This window comes from Lissotriton vulgaris, chromosome 10 (genome assembly GCF_964263255.1).
Source record: "Lissotriton vulgaris chromosome 10, aLisVul1.2, whole genome shotgun sequence".
In the NCBI taxonomy this organism is placed as follows: domain Eukaryota; kingdom Metazoa; phylum Chordata; class Amphibia; order Caudata; family Salamandridae; genus Lissotriton; species Lissotriton vulgaris.
Genome location: NC_141698.1, coordinates 1138287345 through 1138310688, shown reverse-complemented (window position 1 = coordinate 1138310688; position 23344 = coordinate 1138287345). Strand labels below are relative to the sequence as shown.

The 23344-nt window shown below is 48.6% G+C and overlaps 1 protein-coding gene across 2 annotated transcripts in view; it reads left to right on the top strand.

Moving 5' to 3' along the window:
• The first annotated feature begins 236 nt into the window (after positions 1-236).
• The window catches only part of F8 (coagulation factor VIII), a 424604-nt gene continuing 401496 nt past the window's right edge, over positions 237-23344 (top strand). For both annotated transcript variants that reach the window (XM_086942238.1, XM_086942237.1), the window contains exon 1: positions 237-531. In XM_086942238.1, the coding sequence (XP_086798364.1) occupies positions 374-531 (158 nt within the window). In that variant the 5' untranslated portion in view covers positions 237-373. The remainder of the gene's footprint in view (positions 532-23344) is intronic.

Here is a 23344-nt window from a genome sequence, read left to right as displayed (position 1 = left end):
GAGCTGAAAGAAGGGTCTGTGCCACCTAGGAGGGGGCACTTCTGTCTCTGGAAGATGAGAGCTGACAAAAAGGGTATGTGCCACCTTTGAGGGCGCAATCCTGTCTCTGGAAAAGGAGAAGAGCTGACAGAAGAGTTTGAGCTATCCTACAGAGGGCACCCTCTTTGGAAGGAAGAGCCGAGGAGCATCTGTGCCACCCTCGGACCTGTCTGGAGTGGACAGCTGCAGAAAGGTCTGTGCCAGCCCTGGAGAGGGCTGCCCTTTCTGGTGGTGCCGAAGCTTTCCCTCGCACCCCCAGAGGGCCGCCCTTCTCTGAGGGCACACAGAGGGTAGAGCGCCCCCTTCTTCTCCCTTCGCCCTCCTGAGCCTCACCATGCCCGGCGCGGGGGGACTCCTGCTCGGCGCCCTCGGGCTCTTCTGCCTGGTCCAGGCGATCTCCGGCTTCACCAGAACCCACTTCATCGCTGCTGTGGAGCTGGACTGGGATTACCAGGACTCTGGACTCCTCGAGGCGCTACATGGCAAGTCCGGGTAAGATATGGGCCGCTCTGCGGGATCTATAGGTGGGAAACGGAAGCTTTGCACCCCAGACAATGGCTGCACACAGCCGGGTCCCAAGGATTCGGGGAGGGGGTGTGGGGGGGTGGGGGGGGGAGGGGGGGGGGAGGTCAGGCATGGAATATTTTGGTGGCTCCTGTTTGGAACAGCTTTGAATTTTATTACCCATTTTTTTTCTTATTTAAGTCCTTTGTTGTCGAACGTTGTCGAATTAATGGTTAAGATACAAATACACACAGAACAGAGTTAGAGAGCAAGGGGCAGTCACTTTTTGTGACGTACTGGACGCGCATTTCACTTCTCCATATTTACAAGGAGAGGAAAAGCCACCCTGCGTGACTTTTCCTCTCCTTGTAAATACGGCCCCTTCACATGCAGCACTTTGCTTGGAAGGGGCGTTCCATGGGTGTTACTGTGGGTATTCCCACGCAACACCCATGGAACTAGACACATTTCCATATTTACGAAGAATCGTAAATCGGGAAATGTGTGTCAATGTTACGTGGCGCAACGAGGAGAAATGTTTTCATTTCTGCTCGGTTTTTCCTCTTTCAATGCTTGCTGCATTCTACAGCACGCATTGAAAGAGGAAAAAGCCTGTAGTGATTGTTTTTGTGCAGGAAGGGGCACCTTTCTGCACAAAAACAATCTCCCCACGACGCAGGCATGCTTGCACTATGGTGCAAGGGTTCCCGGCGCCAGAGCATGGCTGCAGTTTGTGCGCCATCGCAGGGGAGAGCACAGGAATGCAATTTATTCTTGTAAATATGTTGCATCCCTGTGCTTCGGAAGTGCCGCAGCGTGGCGCAGCCAAAGGGCTTGCGGTGCTACGCTGCTGGACTTCCTTGTAGATCTGCCCCTCAATTCTCGTACTCAGGGGGGGCCCTTGTAAGGTGGGGGTCCTCGGTAGTTGCCCACTTTGCCTGTGCCTTAAAATGTCTCTGGTCGCACACAGCGCTTCCATAGTGGCCTAACTTTACTCTTTCATTTGGGAAAATGGTTCTGCATAGCCCTTCTTTAGCATGCTAACTTTAGGTTTTCAGGTAGAGACTCATTAAATATAATTAGGCTTTCCTGTTTTCAGTTTCTATTTTTGGTAAATTCTGGTGGGGTTTTTCAATACCTTAAAAAAACAGTGGTTTTCAGTGGTTACACATTTTCGCGCTATTAAAAACAACAGAAACAGTGTTTTTCCGGTGTTTATGGAATTTTCATTTAATTTTAATTATTGCTTGCTTTCTCCACTGATAGTGCATGTGCCTAGATAGCATGTGCACAGGGTATAAGAGGTCCACATACATTTTACTGCGCCAGAATGGACTACAATGTCAATAGCATTCTTCATTAACCCCTTCGATGCTTGTGACGGAACCATTCCGTCATCAGTCACAGTTGGGCAGTGCTGATGACGGAATGGTTCCGTCACAACCACACCCATTTAGATCGGGGCCAGCACAGGAGGAAAATTCCTTTAGCAGTGATGAGGTTAACTCTAAAGATTGTAAAGATGCTTTCAGCATACCATCAAGCAAGTGACAAGGATCTCTTATAGGGAAGCACTTCCACACAGGTATCGATTTTGATAGACCATCATATAACTTTTTCACATACGTAGCTGATTTACTGCAAATACAAACAATATCACTCCAATCTTTATTGAACTTGGTTGGAACTTTTTTCAGCAGCTTTCCAAGTGACACGGCGTTCCATGTTTACCAAACGTCTGGTGTCATGTTTCCACCCCTATCTTAGATGCTTGGTGACAACTTTATTTTCACAAATACCTGTCACTACATCTTGCATTGAATGTTTAAAGCTTAGGGTGTTTGGCAATTCACTTACAATCAATACTGACTCACTAGAAAAGGGTGCTGATGGGTACATGTGATGGTACATATTAGGAAAGAATCTTATGAAACCAGCTATTTTACCTATCAGTGAAATCAAATGTACACAAAATATCAAATATGATTTTAATATTTCCAGATTCTCTACATTTTATAAAATAACTGAATAAGACCGTAAGCATGCTTCTAAACACTGCATCTTTAGACCAAACACCACAAAACTGAAAAAAGCAGAAGGAAGAAGAGACAATGTTCCAGTGACATCCTAAACAGTAAAACTCAAGCAGAATAATGTTAGCCCAGTCTTTCTTGATGCTACCATGTATAACAAAGTTATATTGTATTGGTCCCTTCAGGAAGAAATACAAATGTCTCTTTCACTCATCTTGTCCTTTCTTTGAATGGCACTTAGTTTGTGGCTACAAAGGTGTTTTTTCAGTGTAGATATGTTTACACCGGTGATGGCTATTTTCCTTTTGGTGTTTTTTTTTTCAGTTATTATAGGTTTAAATCTAAAACCAATTAGCCTAAATATAATGTGTATTAAATAATACAATTATTGACATATATTAATTTAATTTCAAGTTATCAACAACACTAAAAAAACGACTTCTCACATTTTTTCTTAAGACATTTGATTCAAAGTTATACATTTAATGTAAAAAAAATCTCCAAATTATTACATTCTAATATTTTTTAATTACGTATAATATTAAATATATATATGTTTAACAGTAAAAAACAAAAGATAGAATTAGAGATAGATGGAAATGATTTTTAATGGCAAACTAATTTAATTAATTTAACATCAGTTCCTATGGGTTGTTATTTTAATTCCCTGCCGGCAATAACTTCTATGGGAGTGTCATGCAGTCCCAGTGATTGGCCATGTGTGGTGCTTGACTTACTCCAAGACTGGGGTGGAATTAATTGAAGCCTGTTTTGACATGTTTAGGGCAGTTGTAACTTCATAAGTGCCTGTTGTAACAGACTCAGTTCCCTGTCGGACTGGGAACCTAAACTGGCCCTAGCAAATTGCTCGGCTACCCCGGGGGTTAGGGTGACCAACTGGCATGGGTGCAAATTCAGGACAAAGGGTCAAAATGTATGACAAAAATTCATAACAGAAGGTTAGAATTCAGTACGAAAATTCGGGACAAAAGGTACGCTTTGCATACACATCAGAGGAAGTCCCGCAATAGTGCATAAGTAAATAGACAACCAACACAAGCACAAGTCAAAATACGTTTCTTTTAGCGTGAGAGAACCTTGCACTCACTGCATCTGTTGTGTATGCGAGTGAAACACACCTGTGTTTGCATATTCAAAAAACCAAAGTGTAGAAAAATATCAAAGCTGAAGGCTTCTCAGATCCTACACGCCCCCTCTCCCCCACTGAAAAAACCCACCAGATCCGTAATGCTGTCCCTGGGCAGAGAGGCCCATTATTATTCTGTATGTGATAATTAGGCCGACATACAGAATGATAATGAGCCTGATAGCAGTCTGTGCCAGGCCGGGGAGGGGCTGCTGCAGGCCACAGATCACAGCAGGAGCGGGAGCGGCCCCCTGCAGTGAGAGTTACAGGCTGCTTGCAGGGGGCAGCTCAGGCCAATGTCTGAAATTACAGACAAAAGGCCTCCGTGGAAGAAGCCCAGACGGACAACAGACAAGAGGCTCAAATTACGGGCAGTCAGTGACATTTACGGACGGTTGGTCACCCCACCGGGGGTGGGGGTGCTGGTTGGAAGTACCACTGCAATCTCACCGCTGCACTGTTTGTTACAGGGGGGCGATATTGCAGCTTCAAAACTGGCCCCTAGGAACAAAAACGTCGGAGGAGTCCAAAACTGGTCCCCACCCTGGAGGCCCACTGGGGTAACCCCGTGCCCACAACGGCCAGTCCGGCCCTGACTCAGTTTGTGAACAGTAACAGCCTTACTCTTCTGTGGGTGTGCTCTGTAGTAGCATGTCCCTCTAAACCCCTCTTTAAATGTCCCTAATTTCCTCCCATTTAGTCGAAATTGTTCCTCATTTTCCCCCTCTCTCGTGGCCCATACACATGGACTCCTCATTTTTTTTTAAACATGTTTTTATTAGTTTTATAACATGGAAAAGAACAGCTTCCTTCACATGTAAGAAAGTTCACATTATTTTCAATACAGCAAATCCAGCAATAACTGTACCACTGCGCATTCACATTTCTGGTATGCAATAATAATCTGCGATACAATGACCCCTTCCCCGCCCAATCAATCACCCCCAGATTCAGCATCATCAGAGTCATCATGATCCACGTCAGCAATAGGCTTGCATATGTCCCCTCTATAAGCGTTCCAGGCTGCTCATACCTTTGTCCACTTCCCAGGGCAATTCCTATTTACATAAACTGGTCTCTCCGTGATCATTGTGACATCCATGTCCCTACACCAGGACTCCAGGAGCGGACGGTCAGTGTCTCCCCATTGTTGCACAATGTTACGTTTTGCAACCATGAAGCCCAGTGTCGGCCAAGTTTGACCATGTCTCGTCAGATCATTTGGTTCCCATATGTTGAGGAGGCACCTCCTCGGTTCAGGTAATAAAGAGACATGCAGTGTCTGGGATATCGTGCGAAGGACTTCACGCCAATAATCCAATATAAATGGACAGTCCCAAACAGTGTGGAAAAAAGTACCCTCTTCCCGCATCCCCGTAGACAGTATGGGTGTTGTGCCCTGCAAATTTTATTAAGTGTTGGTCTAGTAAGATAGGAACGGTGTAGAATTTTCAGCTGCACTAACCTGAGTCTAGATGGGATTCCCACCTCTCGGGGCGAGGCCAGGGCCTCCTGCCATTCTGTCTCGTCCATGTCTTGAATATTGTCTACCCATTTATCTTTTATGGCTGTCATGGGATCTGGAATGTTATTGAGTAACTTACGGTACGTGAGTGATGCGGCTAGTTTTTGCATGAAGTCCGTCAGAAGTCTATCCTCCAGGGGGGAGGCTTTAGGCACATCAGCGTCATTAGAGCATGGCGGATTTGTAGGTAGCAAAATGTTTCAGTGGGTGCAAGGTCATACTGTTATTGCAGCGTATTGAAAGGAATGACTGTTCCCCTTTCCCAGAGGTCACCCACTGTGGAGATACCAATGGCATCCCAATGTTGGAATCCCTTAATATTCCGAAGTGTGCCGAATTGTTTCGAGTCCCAGAGCGGGGTAAGTCTGGTGATGACACCCTTTCACCCTAGATGTGCCTGCGCCCTGTACCATAACATGACCGTGTGTCGCGTTGGCCCCTCTAATGACTGTGCGCGCCTTGGGTTGTAGAGGGCCGCTAACATATTGTCTGTTCCAAGTTGTGCGCGATCAGCCTTAAATGCCGGGTCTGTGTGAGGGACGTGCAGCCATTGGTTAATGATCTTGAGATGCACCGCCCAATAGTAAAATTGGACATTTGGGAGCGCTATCCCACCATCATACCAGCTACGGTGCAACTTTGTCTGCGCAACACGCAGTGGCTTGTTACCCCAAAGGAGCGTGGATACCAGTGCTGCCACTTGTTTGAAATATTGCAAGGGTACTGGGAAGGGTGTATTTTCCAGTGCATACAAGAAGCTTGGCAAGGCCATCCTTTTAAATAATGCTGCTTTCCCCAGCAATGTCAGGGGTAGAGCCGCCCAATGGGCCACATCTCTTCGTAGGCGCTCCAGGGGGGGGGGGGTTAAATTATTGTTATGGAATGCGGCCGGGTCAGTTGTGATGACAATGCCTAAGTATTTAAAGGAGTCTCGCGCGAGCTGTAAGGGACAATCCCTGGGGAGCCGAGGATCCGGACCACTCAAGAGGTAGAGAACTGGCTTAGACCAATTGATAGTATATCCGGAGGTAGGTCCGAAAGCGTGGCAAATCTCCAGTAGCGCTGGCAATGAGCTCTCATGGGGTCCGCAAGATATACCAGGATATCGTCGGCATAAAGGGAGATGCGGTCCTCCCAGTCCTCTGTCCAACGTATACCTCGCAGTAATGGGGCCTGCCTGACCCTAGCCGCCAAGGGCTCCAACACCAATGCAAACAGGAGTGGAGACAAGGGGCGCCCCTGTCTGGTCCCTCTCGACAATGGTATCGTTTCTGACAAGTGACCGTTGACCGCTACATGTGCCACCGGAGCCGTGTAAAGGAGCCGGACCCACGCACAAAAGTTCGGGCCGAAACCGAAGCGCTGAAGCGCCGCCCAGAGGTACCCCCATTCCATACCATATCGAACGCCATTTGGGCGTCCACCGACAGTACTGCTGAGGGTTCAGTTAATAAATGTCTTTGAGCCAGCACATTATGAAGACGTCGAAGATTGAGTGGAGTGTTCCTGCAAGGCATAAAGCTGGACTGGTCTGGATGAATTAAATCGGGTAAGTGTGTTTGTAGCCTATTAGCGAGCAGTTTAGCAAGGATCTTAGCTTCCACATTGAGCAGTGAAATGGGACGGTAAAAGTGGCACTCTGTAGGGGGCTTGCCGGGCTTAAGATTTGCCATGATCGTGGCTGTTCTCTGGTCTAGCGGTAATATACCCTGGTCCCGACTATCATTATACATTGCAAGTAGATGCGGGCCGAGGGATTCTGCCAAGCACTTGTAGAGTTCCACTGGAATTCCGTTGGGTCCCAGCGCTTTTCCGGACTGCAAGGATTTGATGGCTGCGCCTATGTCATCTAAGGTTAGTTCCGACTCTAGCTCTACCACAGCGTCTGAGTCTAGGCTTGGCAACTCTATGGTCTGCAATAGTTCCTCAGCGGCCGTCGGTGTGGCGCCCGAAGAGGAGGTATACACCATCCCGGCGCTTTTCTGGACTGCAAGGATTTGATGGCTGCGCCTATGTCATCTAAGGTTAGTTCCGACTCTAGCTCTGCCACAGCGTCCGAGTCTAGGCTTGGCAACTCTATGGTCTGCAATAGTTCCTCTGCGGCCGTCGGTGTGGTGCCCGAAGAGGAGGTATACACCATCCGGAAATGTTCTGCCAGTGTATGCGCTATGGCGTCGGGTTCTGAAACAAGCTGGCCCTCTGCCGTCTGCAGGCACGCAATCGTTCTGGAGCTGCGTTCTTTCCTATCTAGCCAGGCCAGTAGTTTTCCTGCTTTATCGCCCACTTCGTATATCCTGTGCCTAGTCGCTGTCAGGGACGCCGCCGTCTCTTGTCTGAGATATTCCCTATATTGCTGTTGTTTTAGGTCTAGAATGCGGTCGTTCTCGGGTGTGGGGTCAGTGGAGTAGATAGTGTCTGCTAATTGTAGGTCATGCTCTAAGGTTGTCAGTTCTAGGCGTTTGGAACGTTTATGACCTGTGATCGTGGCTATAGCCTGCCCCCGCAATACCGTCTTGTATGCCTCCCAGAGAGTGGCTGCAGAAGTAACCGAGGCTATGTTTTCAGTAAAGAATTGTTTTGTGGTCCGGCGAGCTCCTTCCGCACCTGAGGGATACGCAGATAACCCGGGTAGATGGGATACAGTCGTGTTCGGGTGGTATTTTGCGAGGCGTAAGACAGTACTATTGGTGAGTGGTCAGATACCCCCCTGGGTCCTATAGCTACTTCAGGTATGTATGGTATGCAGGACTGCGAAGTGAAAAAGTAGTCAATGCGAGAGAGACTATTGTGAACAGGGGAATGGAAAGTGTATTGCTTCGTCTCTGGGTGTTGTCGTCTCCACACATCTATCAGACCCAGCGCTTCTGTAAAGCTTTGTAGATGGGAGATTCCCAGCCGTTGCTGCCGCACTGGGTGTCGGTCCATCTCCATATCTATTGCCGCATTAAAGTCCCCCCCGATGAGGAGGTCTGCCTCCGGAAGAGCTAAGATAAATTTGCTAAGGGTCGGGAGTGCCACCGTGTGAAGCGCTGGAGGAACATAGACTGACACCACATTAAGCAGTCTGCCTTCCCATAGAGCATGTATCACTGCAAAGCACCCATGATCGTCGTGTTTAGTGTGTAGGACTAAAAACTGAGAGTTTTTACGGATTAAAATACCTGTGCCCCTTGACCCAGTGGTGAATTCCGAGTGCACTATCATTTTGAATCCCCATCTATCCATCACCCTGCATGCTGAACCCAAGAGATGAGTCTCCTGTAAGAGTGCTAGAGTGGGAGCCTGTCGTTTCAAGGACCATAACACCAGCCCGCGCTTAATATTGTCGCCCAGTCCGTGCACATTCCATGTCAATAGTGTAAGCGGTGACACTGGTTTCATAGGGGTCACGCCATCTACATTAGAGTGTTGTGTGTCTATAGCCATCGGGGGTTGTGGATGTAAATGGGGGTGGCGAGTGTGTCATGGCATGCTGGGGCCAGTCAAGTGGTAGAGGCCATGCTGTCTTGTCAACTTCAACCAAAATTACAACCAAAAAACAAAAAATAAGAAGAATCCCAACCCCGGAGCCCACCCACCTCCCTGCCTCCCTGCCTAACGGACTTTCAACTGCCCGCCACCCCAACTCAGCAGAGTGCTTCTTCCCACCCAGAACATGTCATTGCGTGTAGGGGGGTGAGAGGTCCATGCAAGGGTATACCCTCCCGGTCTCGGTATGGTCTGCTTCAGTTCAGCGTCCCAGAGCGGCATAAGCAAAATGTTCAATCAGTAAGGAAAGATATTTTCATGTGCGTCGCTCGCTTGCCCAGGTCCTCCATTGCCCAAGTCCTCCGTATCCACTATCTGCGAGGGGCTGTCGTCCTGTTGGAAAAGGTCTTGACTGTTCGCCGCTTCGTCGTTAGTCCTGCGGTGGTGATCTTTGTTTCTGCGTCGGGAGCCATTCGGCTTCCGCAACCCCTCGAGCCAGTCATACGCTTCTACCGGCGTCTCGAAAAACCAGGTTTTCCCTTCTGCCACGACTCTCAGTTTAGCGGGGAATATCATCGAGCAAGCCACCTCACGAGCCCTCAGCGCCTTTTTAACTTCTAGGAAACTGCGACGGCGCCGGGACACCGCAGCCTATAGTTTGGGAAGAATGAAATGGCGGAGTTTAACACGCAAATTTGTGGGGAGGCGCATGCTGTCTGAAGGATCCCGTCGTGATCCCGAAAATTGAACAGACGGGCTAGCACTGGCCTCCGGGGTACTCCTGGTTTAGCTTTGCCACCCGGCACCCTATGTGCCCGTTCGACGGAAAAGAAAGTGGATAGGCCCTTAGGCTGCAGCCACGTTTTAATGAGGTCCTCGACATACAGGTCCATTGCTTGCGAGCCGTCACTTTCTGGAATGCCCAGGATGTTATTGCGTCGCGATCGCACTTCTTGCTCATCCAGCTTATCAAACAACACTTTATTTTCTTCCTCTAGGCGTGTTACCGTTTTCTTCAAGGGTGCTGTTTCTGTGGTCAGGGTTTTTGTCATTTTTTCCACTTCCGTGACTCGAGTCGTGATTTTTTGAAAATCCGCCCTGAGTAGGGAGACATCAGTGGAGATAGAGCCTACCGTGGCCTGTACGTTGGTAAGTGCCGCCATAATATCTTCATGGGTCACTTTTGCAGCAGCATCTGTGCCCGTGGCCCCCCTTGCTGTTCCCTGTCCTGCTGGAAGCGGGGGAAATCCTTTGTGTAGGCGTATTTGTCGAGCTTTGCCTGCGAGGTCTGGTTTCTGGCCCCCTTGCCCGACATGATGGTCACTTAAGGTATGTCCAGGGGCCTCTTTGGGAGTCGTGTCGTACCCGGCTCGGTTGTGTGCTCGTCGTTAGAGAGGCCTTTGTGACCCCTGTTCCCAGTGTTCCTCCTGGAATCTGTGGAGGGAGGGGGGCAACCCCCGGAAAGCAGCAGTACACTCGGGGCTAATGGGTAGGGTGGGCCCGGTAATACCGCCCCGTTGAAAGCGGGCTCAAAGTTTCACAGGAGGAGTTTCATCTAAGGCCACTGTGAGGGGAGGAAGATCGGGCCTAGGAGCCTGTGCAGGTCGCGCTGGACGTGCGCGAATAGATCGTGACCAGTACAGACTCAAGGCTGTGAAGGCCTCAGGGTCGCCACCAAGCTTAGATCAGGCATCCAGATTTATTTAGAGGGAGGGGAGGGGGGGCAGCAGGTCTCGAGATCTGCCCTCCGCCCTCATCGCAGATAGGCCGTGTGGCAGCCTCGTCACTGCCCCCAGGCCCTCTCGCTCACCAGTGCTGTCCGTTGCTCCCCGGATCTGGAGGAGGGGGGGAAGCGCTGCATGTAGTTCACGTGGGTCCCGCTCAGGCTATTGCGCTATAGGCACACCCGGTGCCCATCAGGTGCTTGCATCGTCAGCATCAGTGCCGAAGTCTGGGTCCAGGTGAGAAGTCGCCACCTCCACCTCCGTCCCTTTCAACTTCCGCCCAGGGTCTCGGAGCAATCGAGGTCTGGGTTTTCCATGCGGGGCAGGCCGCGATCTCGTCTCCCCCACAGCTCAGCGATGCCGCCGCCGATCGGCACCAGGATTGTCGCAGTCGCCGCCGCCCGGTTGCCGGCATTCGCAGAGGGTCTTACAGCTCTGCTAGCCCTCGGATCAATGGTCGGATTTTGCCGGGTAGGTACCGCTTCGCCGGAGCCTCTCTAGCACGCAGCCATCTTGCCGGCTGCTAGCCACGCCCCCTCTTGGACTCCTCATTTTAACTCCTCCATGGACTGAGGTTTCCATTCTGCCACCGGAGCGGATCCTCCAGAGAGCGGTGGAACTCTTGGGCCGCCACCTTGTGAACAGCATTGTGTAGTAGTGAGTGCTCTCACTGTCGCAGGACTTTAAGTACCACAGGGGCATATCAACAAGGGCCTTATCTCCGCTTTTTTGGCTTAAAAAGCCAAAAAAGCGGAGATAAAACTATCGTCCTATTTAAAAGTGGGTGTCAACATGCATCAGTACATGTTAGCACCCGTTTTCCCGACGCCTAGCTTTGCATCTCTAATGAGATGCAAAGTGGGCATCACTGGGCAGTACTGCATGTAAATTATTGCTGATGTGTACATTGCGATATTTACAAGGCAGCCCACAGCATTTTAGAAGACGTTAGTTTTAGGCGAAAACCGCGGTTTTCACCAAAAACTAACGTCTGCTAAAATGCTGTCGTATACTTAACATTAGGGGTGGATTAGGCTGATACGACCACAGGGTCGTATCAACAAGGTTATCACCGTTTTCCATGGAACATCGCTGGAAAACCAGCGATGTTCCATGGAAAACACCTCTATCGCTGGAATAATTATCGCCATTGCGCTATGCGTTGTTAATACAGCGCTAGCGATAATTTCCAGTGATAGCAGGCGGAAAAAAAATTCACGCTAAGCGCGGCCAACGATAATTATCGCTGCTACTTGATAATATGCCCCCACTGAGCAGAGGTTGTGAATCGGGCCTTGTTTTAGGACCCAGCTGCATCCGCACCCTTCTCAGATCCGCTTTGAACCTTCACACAAGCACCCATGGTACCCACAGAGAGAGATCCGCTGGAGCTCCAGCGCGCACCCTACCTGAGGGGTCACCTGCACATTCTATTGTGTGCACCCGCGGCGCACCCTACATGAGGGATTACCTGCACGGCCTGTTATGTGCACCCACGGTGCACCCTACCAGCGGGATCACCTGCACGAGCCTGTGCCACTGGATTCAAGCTATCCTTGCTGAAGAGGGTTGAAACCCCGAAACCGGTCCTAGGAAGCTTGTTTCCGGTCCAGGGAAGGCATGGCTTGACAGTTCGAGCTGGACTGTTCCCATGAGGCACAGGGTCAAGGCTGATTTGCATATGGCCATGTCTGAACTGGGTTGGCAGAGTGAGCAAGAGAATGATGGATTTTACCCAGATTTCATGACGGCACTGTCATCAAAACATCCCATGTCAGGAGACGCTGCCATAAAAGCATCCAGGGTATGGAATCGGATGCCAGCCATCAGGGCTGTGGAGCCAGCCGCAGTGACATTTCTATGGAGGGCAGATGTACAGAGAAGGAATTGAAGCTACAATCAACTGCCAGGATCTCCTGGACAGATCCTTTGCAATAAAATCCCTCACCAGAGAGAAGATCTCCTGCTGCACCCTTCTGTTGATGGACTAGTCCACAGTCTAGAACATCACCTGCTTGGGAGGCACTCATTCGAGGGCCATGTCTAAGCTCGAGAAGGACATCTGGCATTGCTGCCTGCAAGGATAGATCTCGCTAATGGCAGAGTACATTCCAGTAACCCAGAAAACAAAGGTGGTCTAGACTTCAAGGTACTTCACAGACAACGGCGATTGACAACTGGATCGCAGAATCTTCGTGGCCTTAATGGACAGATGGGGACCATGAGAGTTTGATCTCTTTGCGTCCAGACTGAATTTTCATTTACCTCTGTATATGATCTGGAAGCAGCAGGAGTGGATGCATTCCTCCAGGACTGGTCGAATGGCAAACCCTGTGCCGTTCCACCTTCCATGATGATTCCCAGAGTAGCAGCTCAGGTCAGATGTCGGAAGGCATTCACTGATGTGAGGAGAGACATCTAGATCGAATGAGAACAGACATTACACATATGCTAAGGGCCTTATTTATGACAATGTAATGCAGCATGGCACCACAATCCATTTGACGGTGCCGCACTGCGATACTTTGGAATCAAAGGGATGCGTCATATCTCCAGTGATATGACGGATCCCTTTGCTCTCCCGTGCGATGGTGCACAATTGCCTGCCATGCACCGACGCAGGCACCCTGGCACCATGGTACAAGGGTGTCTGCGTTTTAGGGGAGATTGCTTTTGTGCAGGAAGGCATACCTTCCTGCACAAAAACAATCACAAGAGGTGATTTTCTCCTTCTATGTGTGCTGCAGAATACAATACAAATAGAAAGAGGAGAAAAAAACGAGGAGAAATTAAAACATTTCTCTTTGCTGCACCTCCCCTGGGGAGGCTAGCATTTGGACGCAAATTCCTGTTGCACCCCTAGGGCACCTTCTGTAATATGGCCCCAGGTTGATATCCTATCCTGCGTTTAGTGATAACCCAAAATTGTGGTGGTATGATGCATTAAAGCATACAAGGATATGACAGCTGGGAATAGGCAGGCAGGAGGAACAACGCCTGATTGCTCTATAGTAGCCATTCAAGGTTGTATCCTCCCCATCCATTGCTAGGTGGGTAAAGTGGATCACGGCAGAATCTGGAGATCATGTGCAATGTTTTGCGGCCTGCTACACTTCAGAAGCCACACATTTGGTGGTAAATTAGCTTTGAACATGAATAATCCTCGCCTCTGGTCCTGACATGGAATGAAAAATTTGCTAGTTAATGAAGAGGAACGTTTTAGTTCTATTATGGGCTCAGAGGCGGGGATTATCCCACCCAAAAACATCAAGGAGAGATCTCCTTGCTCTCCAGAGGATGAGTCATTTTACAGTAAGTAATGCTTATAAATGTTTTAATACATTTTTGGAAACGTAATATTGCCTTGGTCTTATGTTGATCATTCAGTTGTTTGGCGGAACGTGATACTGGATAAACTCATGCAAAGATTTGACTGTTGGCACGAGATGTTATTGTAAAGATCTGGATAACGGTGGATAACGGTGGTTACCTTTCTATTCTTTAGGTAACGATCAGAAACTTGAATAGGGAATGCTTCAAGGGTTAACTTACTCTGGGGAAGAGAAGAAGAGGAACAGGAAGGGATGTCATATATATGTAAGCGACTAGCACGCAACTTTTGAAATAAAGAACAGCACTAAATCTATGGTCCGTGTCTGTGCTGCTTGGGAGGGCGCTTGTAGCGAGCGAGCCTAGAGGTGGAAAAAGAAATTGCTAATATATATATATATATATATATATATATATATATATATATTATATATATATATATATATATATATATTCACTGAAAAAACCATAGGTTTCAGGCCTTATATAGTTAGGAATTAGCATTTAAAAAACCATTGAAATTGCTCCTATATAGTTAGTTGTACTAACTATATTTCGCGCACCCGCAATCCACTGCTGATGATGTCACATATTAGATCATTCATGACATGGTCAGTGACATCACTGATGACATCTCAAATGACATCACTGATGACATCACTGATGACATCATCCACGTGACAATCACATACACCTTTTTATACACTAGTAAAATCTTTCATCACTCTTTGTAAAATACAGAGTATCATATTTGAATCCATTGTCACAGCAATAAAAGTATCTAAAAACCCACTCAGTGATTCATAGATGTATACACACATCTAATCCCTTGTAGGGACTGGTACGCAGGGCTGCGGACTGTAGCCTTGTCTATTCGTCCTATGGCAATTAACATGGGGAAAACACGTTTTGGGACCCCCCTTTTTTCTCGGCCCCCGTATGACGAATCCCCCCGAAACTGGGAAGGAGCGGAGCAGAGCTGGCCTAAATTTTGGAAAATTACATGCAAATTCCTCAACCAGCGCCAAAGTTATTCCCAATAAAATGTTGCGGATTTCCTATGGTAGCTAGGTCCTAACTATATACACCTACTGGCTATCGCCAGTAGGTAATATATATATATATATTATATATATATGCAACTTTCGCCGCCAGGACAAGAGGAAGAAAAGCGGACCCCAGATTCTTGGTGCCAATCAAGTGATGTTTATTTAGTGCCCTGCAAGTCCGCCTTTACGCGTTTTGACCCCCACTCGGGTCTTGATCACATGATACGAGCACTGACAACGCTGCAAGCTGACAAAGGATCTCTTGTGATTTATTACCTACTGGCGGTCGCCAGTAGGTAGTTATAGTTAGGACCTATTATCCATAGGAAAACCTCAACATTCTATTGCCAATAACTTTGGCGTCGATTGATGAATCTTTTTGACATTTTCCAATCTTTTGGCCAGTTCAGTTCCGCTCCTTCCCTGAAAGCTTGGGGGTGATTGGTGAAGCGGGGGGCCGAGAAAAAAGGGGGGTCCCAAAACGTGTTTTCCCCATGCAATTTCGCATAGGACCTTTGGACACGGCTACAGCCCGAACGGCTGAACGGAATTGCATCAAATTTGGCAAAGAGGTAGTCCTCAGTTCCGACTTGTGCCTTTCGCCTATCTGGTGTCAATTTGTTCAGTAGTTTTTGAGAAAATTGCGGTTAAACTCATTTATATATCTATGGGAGCGGTGGATCCGCAGATTGTGTGAGGATTGGCATCGTAGGATAAGCGCACCGTCCCAATCATGCACTGATTTCTAATTGGCTGTCAAGCGGTTGTAAACATTCGAAACCAGGAACTGTTGGCAGCCATTTTGTGCCTCAGTAGAAGCGAGGGTGAAGAAGTCTGTGAAATATGTTGGCAAAACGAGAACAGGGGCAGGTTAGACACACACTGACCCCCTAGGCCTGCTCAGGGGATGACATATGGAGCCATAGGGCAATAAAAGTAAGAACATTTGTTTACAAAAAAAGTCACGAGATGCGCTTAGGATCCACGCATTTGGTCACTGAAAAAAATGAAGCATGTATTTTTGAGATATATATCAAGCTTATGTGTATAGATGTCGGGTGGATCTACAAAGAGCCCTTGTGTTTATTGAGAGATTTTAGTACCGACGCAGAATCTAAATTTCATGAGGAAGACTCGGTTTCCTTCCTTCATCTGTAAAATGTACACTATCTCTTCTATAGATGCCATGCATATAGAAACGCAGATTGTGGTGGTATATGGACACTATTCTATAGTCTCGTAGAAAAGTAGGAAGATTTATTCACATGTTTATTCACTTATCTGCGCAGATCAAGTGTTCCAGTCTTCCCCTATCTCGACGACTGGTTGTTGAAGGCGGGCTCGCCCCAGACAGTCGTTTCCCACCTCCAGACTACGGCCGACCTCCTGCACCTGCTGGGGTTGTCCATCAATGTGCCGAAGTCGCACCTGTGCCCCTCTCAGAAGCTCCTCTTCATCGGAGCGGTTCTGGACTCGGTGCAGTTTCTGGTTTTCCATCCGAACAGCGGGTTTGGGATATTCAGGCTCTGATTCCGATATTTTAGCTTTTATCTCGGGACTCGTCAGGTTGACGCTGCGGCTCCTGGGGCTGAAGGCCTCCTGCATCCTACTGGTGCATCACGCAAGGTGGCATGTGAATAAATATAAACATAATTTACGCAGTTTGCCTCCCGTAATACACAAATTTCAGGGGGTGGTGGTTCCCGGGGCTTGAGGGTACACAGTGTTTTGTTTTACTTTGCTTTCCTTTCTGTGATGTAGAAGATCCTGGGTAAATGTAACGGTTTTTGTACAGCTAGTAACTTTTAACCCTACCCCCAAACGGTTTTCTGCCTGTTACCATAGTAACAGTTCATGGAACACTTACGTAAGCACAGAGGTTAGAAGTTCACCACACTATGTTGCTAATGAGTTAGCCTCAGAATTATACTTCAAATTTTAAATATCATTTCTATTGATGAGTGCTACCCCCACAAAAAACAGACATATGTACTTTTTTTATTAACTTTTATTAAAACAATAACTGGAACTATAACTAAAAGATAACAATACAATAAATAACTAGAACCATAACTAACAAAACAATATAATAAACAACATATAATATGGACTCCAAAAGAAATACTTTAGTTAATCTGCAAAACAAAAAAAGAAAATGAGTGTTTAAAATTAGATTGAGGTGACTAAATGAGGTAAAACATTACAAGTCAAAGTAACACTTGACAATATTTATATTTTTTTAAATGTTTGCAGTGTGCCTGATAGATTTCCTTTATCTTATAGGCATGAATTCAAACGGTGTTTGTATAGATATGCCTACTTCGTCATATTTATATAACAGATGAACAAGTCTTTAATTCAGAGATGAGACAGAATTAGGTGAGAGATCAAGTCATTATGCAGGACAATATTTTTTAGGGTTATTACAAAACTCTTGTGCCACTTTTGTGTTACTTTCCTCATTTTGAAAGTGACACAAAAGTGGCGCAAAGGGTTTATAATTAAGCTCTTTTATTTCTAATGCATTTATTCTGTGGCATTGTATATCTAGGCCGCTCTGCTTACTTTGTGTAAACCTTGTGAACGACAGAGTTCACCACTTCAACTCAGCTTTGGTTCTACACATCAGAGTGGACAGCAGCGTCCATAACTTTAAAAGAGAAAGAGAAACGATGTGAGAGAGAGAAAGAGAGAGAAAACGACATTAAAACTGTGATAGAAAGTTATAGATGGAGCAGATTAACAAACCAAGCCTCCACCACCGATGGACCTTCCTCCCCGTTGTTGCCACCTCCTTTGCCATGCCTTATCAATCAAATCTCTTTACTTGACCTTGGATGTACTCGCTCTCAAAATGCTTCCACTGGCCATTGTACAGGCAGACTTTGTTCCACCCTTTTTATCCATTTTTGCACTTTGAGATATAACATCCTACCTCTGTTATTCATCTCCTACTTTCTCCTTTTAAATTCTCTTGTAAAGACCTTATCAACAATTAAAGGGAATATTTTCTCCATATTTTTAATAAAGCATTCGACACAATGCATAGTGACACCATATTTATTGAATGTTTTGAAATTAATTTTCACAAGTCTTAAAAAAGGTGAATGCAAGAAAAGTTACTTGCAGCATATGCAAGACTATATTCAAGAGGAGACCCCAATAAAGAGGACTGGTATGGAACTGCAAGTATGCGGAAGCACTTGCAGACTAAGATTCCGGTCAACTTTGCAAGGGAAGAGTTAAGGAGAATTAGAGAGCCTCCTCCTGCTTCATGAGGAGGCCCAAGTACCAGTGGAGCAACACCATCAACCTCTACTGCACAGCTTAATTTTTGAACCCTTTAAGAGAAAAAGGGAGAAGGTTGGGAGCTCTGTATGCCATCCTAATACCTAATCATCCATTAGTTATACAGAGATCCACCCTGTATCATACCCATCGGTACACCGGCGCGGGGGTGACCCACTTGTGGGACACCCCCGCGCCGCACGGCCACCAGCTGTGCGTGTGCCCCAGTGCCTGCCTTCGGCCTCAGCGCCGGCCTCGCTGCCGCCTTGAGCGCTCCCCTTTGGTTTTTCGCCGGTTTTTGACCTAAATTTGTGCTTGTTTTCTTTGTGTGCCGTACGATCGTTTGTTTAACTGTTTTTCCTCCGTTTTGACCTGCATTTGTGCCTGTATTTTTTGTGCCGTTTTTCTTCGTGTTTTGCCCTCCATTTGTGCATTTGTGCTTGTCTCCTTCCTGTTTGCCCGCCTACCTCGCCGCCCTCCGCTCTCCCTCCCCGCTCCCGCTTCCCGCCACCGCCATTAGCCCCGCCCCTTTTCTCTTCTGTTCCCTCCCCGCTCCCGCCTCCCAGCTGCTCCGCCCACCCGCGCACTTGGCCTTAAATGGCGACCGTGCGACGCAGGTGAGTGTGACCCACTTGTGGGACACCCCCGCGCCGCACGGCCACCAGCTGCTGCGTGTGCCCCAGTGCCTGCCTTCTGCCTCAGCGCCGGCCTCGCTGCCGCCTTGAGCGCTCCCCTTTGGTTTTTCGCCGGTTTTTGACCTAAATTTGTGCTTGTTTTCTTTGTGTGCCGTACGATCGTTTGTTTAACTGTTTTTCCTCCGTTTTGACCTGCATTTGTGCCTGTATTTTTTGTGCCGTTTTTCTTCGTGTTTTGCCCTCCATTTGTGCATTTGTGCTTGTCTCCTTCCTGTTTGCCCGCCTACCTCGCCGCCCTCCGCTCTCCCTCCCCGCTCCCGCTTCCCGCCACCGCCATTAGCCCCGCCCCTTTTCTCTTCTGTTCCCTCCCCGCTCCCGCCTCCCAGCTGCTCCGCCCACCCGCGCACTTCGCCTTAAATGGCGACCGTGCAAACGCGCAGCGGTCACGCGCAGCGGGCGCGCCGATTGTGCGCCGAAGGCGCGCCAAAGGTAAGCCCGTCTGCGCCCGTCCGCGACCGGACCGCGCCCAGCGCCAGGACCCCTGGCCCCCGAAGACCCCGACCGACCCGCCTGACGTACTCCGCCGCCACCCTCACCGCACTCAACACCGGCCGACTCCCAGATTGCCATCAAGCCACTCCACGACGTACCCACGGACCTTTCAGCTGCCACGCCTGCAAATTCACCTGCATCCGGACCTGCCTCGCACCAGCACCCGCCAAATCGAACACCAGCAGCACCCACCTCAAGTGCATCCTGCTCAACACCCGCTCCGTCCACAGACACGCCATCGAACTCTGGAACCTCCTTGACGCCACAGCCCCTGACGTTGCCTTCCTCACGGAGACCTGGATAAACGCCTCTTCAGCTCCCGACATCGCCATCGCTATCCCAGAGGGCTACAAGATCGTCCGGAGGGACCGCAACGCCAACCAGATGGGAGGAGGCATCGCCATCATCCACAGAAACACCATCCGTCTCACGACCAGCACCGACAACACCCTGACCACCGCCGAACACCTGCATTTCCAGATCCACACCAACCCGAACACCACCCTCAGAGGCACCCTGATCTACCGACCCCCTGGACCACGCACACAATTCAGCGAGGACATCGCCGACTTCGTCAGCCCGCTTGCCCTCCCCTCCTCTGACTACATCCTCCTGGGGGACCTCAACTTCCACCTGGAGAACAACAACGACCGCAACACCACCACCCTGCTGGACAACCTCGCCAACCTGGGACTCAAGCAACTGGTGTCCACCCCCACCCACCTCGCCGGACACACACTCGACGCAGTCTTCTCTTCCAGCACAGACATCGACTTCAGCCACGCCACAGAGCTTCAATGGACGGACCACAGCTGCGTCCACTTCACCTTCAAGAGAACGACGACCCACCACCACCAGCAACAGACCACCCGCAGAAGCTGGAACAAGATCACAGCAGTCCAGCTCGCCACCTCCCTTAGCCAGCACCCTCCTGCCAGCTCAGAGGACCCCAGCCAGGCCGCCGACAACCTCACGAAGTGGATCAGCATCTGCGCGGATGAGCTCGCCCCGCTGAGGACCCCGCCCAGCAGACCCGGCAGCAAGAAAGCCCCATGGTTCACCGACGAACTCAAGAGCTCCAAGAAGAACTGCCGAGCCCTCGAGAAAGTCTGGAGAAGGGAACCTACACCGGACAACAGGACCTCCTTCAAGCTTGCCACCCGGAAGCACCACCAGCTGATCCGCGCCGCCAAGAAAACAGCATTCAAGGAACGGTTGGACAACAACGCACACAACTGCAAGGAACTCTTCAACATCGTGAAAGAGCTCTCCAACCCCAGCGCAGGAAACAACGACATCACCCCATCGCAAGACCTCTGCAACTCACTCGCATCATACTTCCACAACAAGATCGCGGACATACACAACAGCTTCAACAACCAACCAACGCACACCATGACCGAACAATCACCCCCCACCACCACCCTCCATGCCTGGACCCCGATCAGCACCGAAGACACCATCCGCACGATGAACTCCATCCACTACGGATCACCGACCGACCCCTGCCCTCACCACGTCTTCAACAAGGCCGACGCTGTCATCGCACCCCACCTGAGAGACATCATCAACACATCCTTCGACACCGCCACCTTCCCTGAGAGCTGGAAACACGCCGAACTCAGCGCTCTACTCAAGAAACCAACAGCAGACCCCACCGAACTCAAGAACTACCGCCCCATCTCGCTCCTCCCGTTTCCAGCCAAAGTCATCGAGAAGACCGTCAACAAGCAGATGGCCGCCTTCCTCGAGACGAACGGATCCCTCGACCCCTCACAGTCCGGCTTCCGAGCCAATCACAGCACCGAGACCGCCCTCATCGCCGCCACCGATGACATCCGAGCCCTGATGGACAAAGGAGAAACAGCGGCCCTCATCCTCCTAGACCTCTCCGCGGCATTCGACACGGTCTGCCACCGCACCCTAGTACAGCGCCTCAGCAACATCGGAATCCAGGACAAGGCGCTGGAATGGATCATCTCCTTCCTCGACGGAAGAACACAGAGAGTCCGCCTACCACCGTACAAGTCAGAGGCCTCCGAAGTCATCTGCGGCGTCCCTCAAGGATCATCTCTGAGCCCCACCCTCTTCAACGTCTACATGAGCCCCCTCGCGGCCATCATACGCAAACACAACCTCAGCATAATCTCCTACGCCGACGACACCCAGCTGATCCTCTCCCTGACCAACGACTCCGCCTCCGCCAGAGCCAACCTGCACGAAGGGATGAAAGAGGTAGCCGAGTGGATGACGACCAGCCGCCTGAAACTGAACTCGGACAAGACGGAGGTCCTCATCCTGGGCTCTTCCCCCTCCGCCTGGGACGACTCCTGGTGGCCTCCCGCCCTGGGCACCGCACCCAAACCGACAGACCATGCACGCATCCTGGGCTTCATCCTGGACTCCTCCCTCTCCATGACCAGGCAGGTCAACAACGTCTCCTCGGCGTGCTTCAACATCCTACGCATGCTACGGAAGATCTTCCGGTGGATCCCCACCGAGACCAGGAAGACCGTCACCCAGGCCCTCGTCACCAGCCGACTGGACTACGGCAACGCCCTCTACGCCGGTACCTCCGCCAAGCTCCAGAAGAGACCCCAGCGGATCCAGAACGCCTCAGCCAGACTCATCCTCGACATCCCACGAACCAGCCACATCACCCCCCAGCGCCTTGAGACCCTACGGGTATGTAGCGCGCTCTATAAGTGTCATTGATTGATTGATTGATTGAAGTGTGAATTGGAGATTATCTGTCACCGAAAACCCCTCAAGTACGTATATCCGTTACTTTTTAACTTCGTCGAATAGTCATATTGTGAGTATTTACCTTAAAGTTGTCCGTCAAAAATCTGTGAATCTCTCTGACTTCACACAACTGGTTCATGCCATATTTGAGACATCGGTGAAATGAACTGGAACAGGAGGATATACTTTCTTCAATGTTGGTAACTTGCTGCTGACTTATGTAACATTCTGCTAACTGAAAAAAGATTAAAAATGTATATGTTGTACATTCGTCCAAGGTTAATTTTAATGTTCATAAAAACAATTGTTCTCAATAGGATTTGGGATGAAAAGCAATCATCAGACGTTATATTTGGACAGCAAAATAGGAAATAGCATTGCATTATACAAATGTTAGGCCGAGATTGGTCACTCACTTCATTCACAAACTACTAGGCTTGATCTGATGGAACCCTTTTTGGACTTCCTTGCTCTAGAAATTGAGAAATAAACATCAAGGAAAATTAAAAGACATGTTTTAAAAAATATATATATAAAAACAACATTTTCACTTTGTATCTGAAGTAGAGGCTGAAAACTAGTAACAAGCATTTAAATGAGAAATGGGTTTCAGAAACAAACGTCTATAAGACTATCACAGTTGAGATTTATATTTTATAAAAATATTTATAGAAGAAAGAAAAAATATATCTCATACATTGTGCAATTTTAAATGACATATTTAGGCAATAAAATCGGGAGTACATGCTTTTTGAAAGGTTTGGTTGATTGCAGAATGCCTACTAATTCTAGTAAAACATGACAATAACACAGTTATCTGTCTGCAAACACATGAAATACACAAATGCTTATCTCAGAATTGTTTTCTATCATGAAATATTGAAGTCAAACCTGATAACTCCATTAGCTCCATTGCAATTTTCGGCTGATAACATATGGAGAGCAGTCAGTGGATCTGGTGTGTCGAGTTGTTCACCACCACGTGGTATAGTGTATGGGCAGGAATAAACTGCTTGTGGGGACCAGTACGTCTCATGGTTGAGATATCTGTATAATGAGATAGAACAGGGGGCAAATGAAGTTTAAGGTTATTAAAAAATGTGGAGAGCGTGCTAAAATACAACATCGACCAATCGATTACATGTGCAGTGCATGGGGAGGAAGCAGCACGTGACGCACTACTTAAAAAATTATATGCGGCAGGATTAAGTGATTTGCCTACCCAGGCAAGATATTTGAGTTATAAGAGCTGGAAACCGTGCTAAAATACACTTTTGCCAAAAACATTACTTTTGCAATGCATGG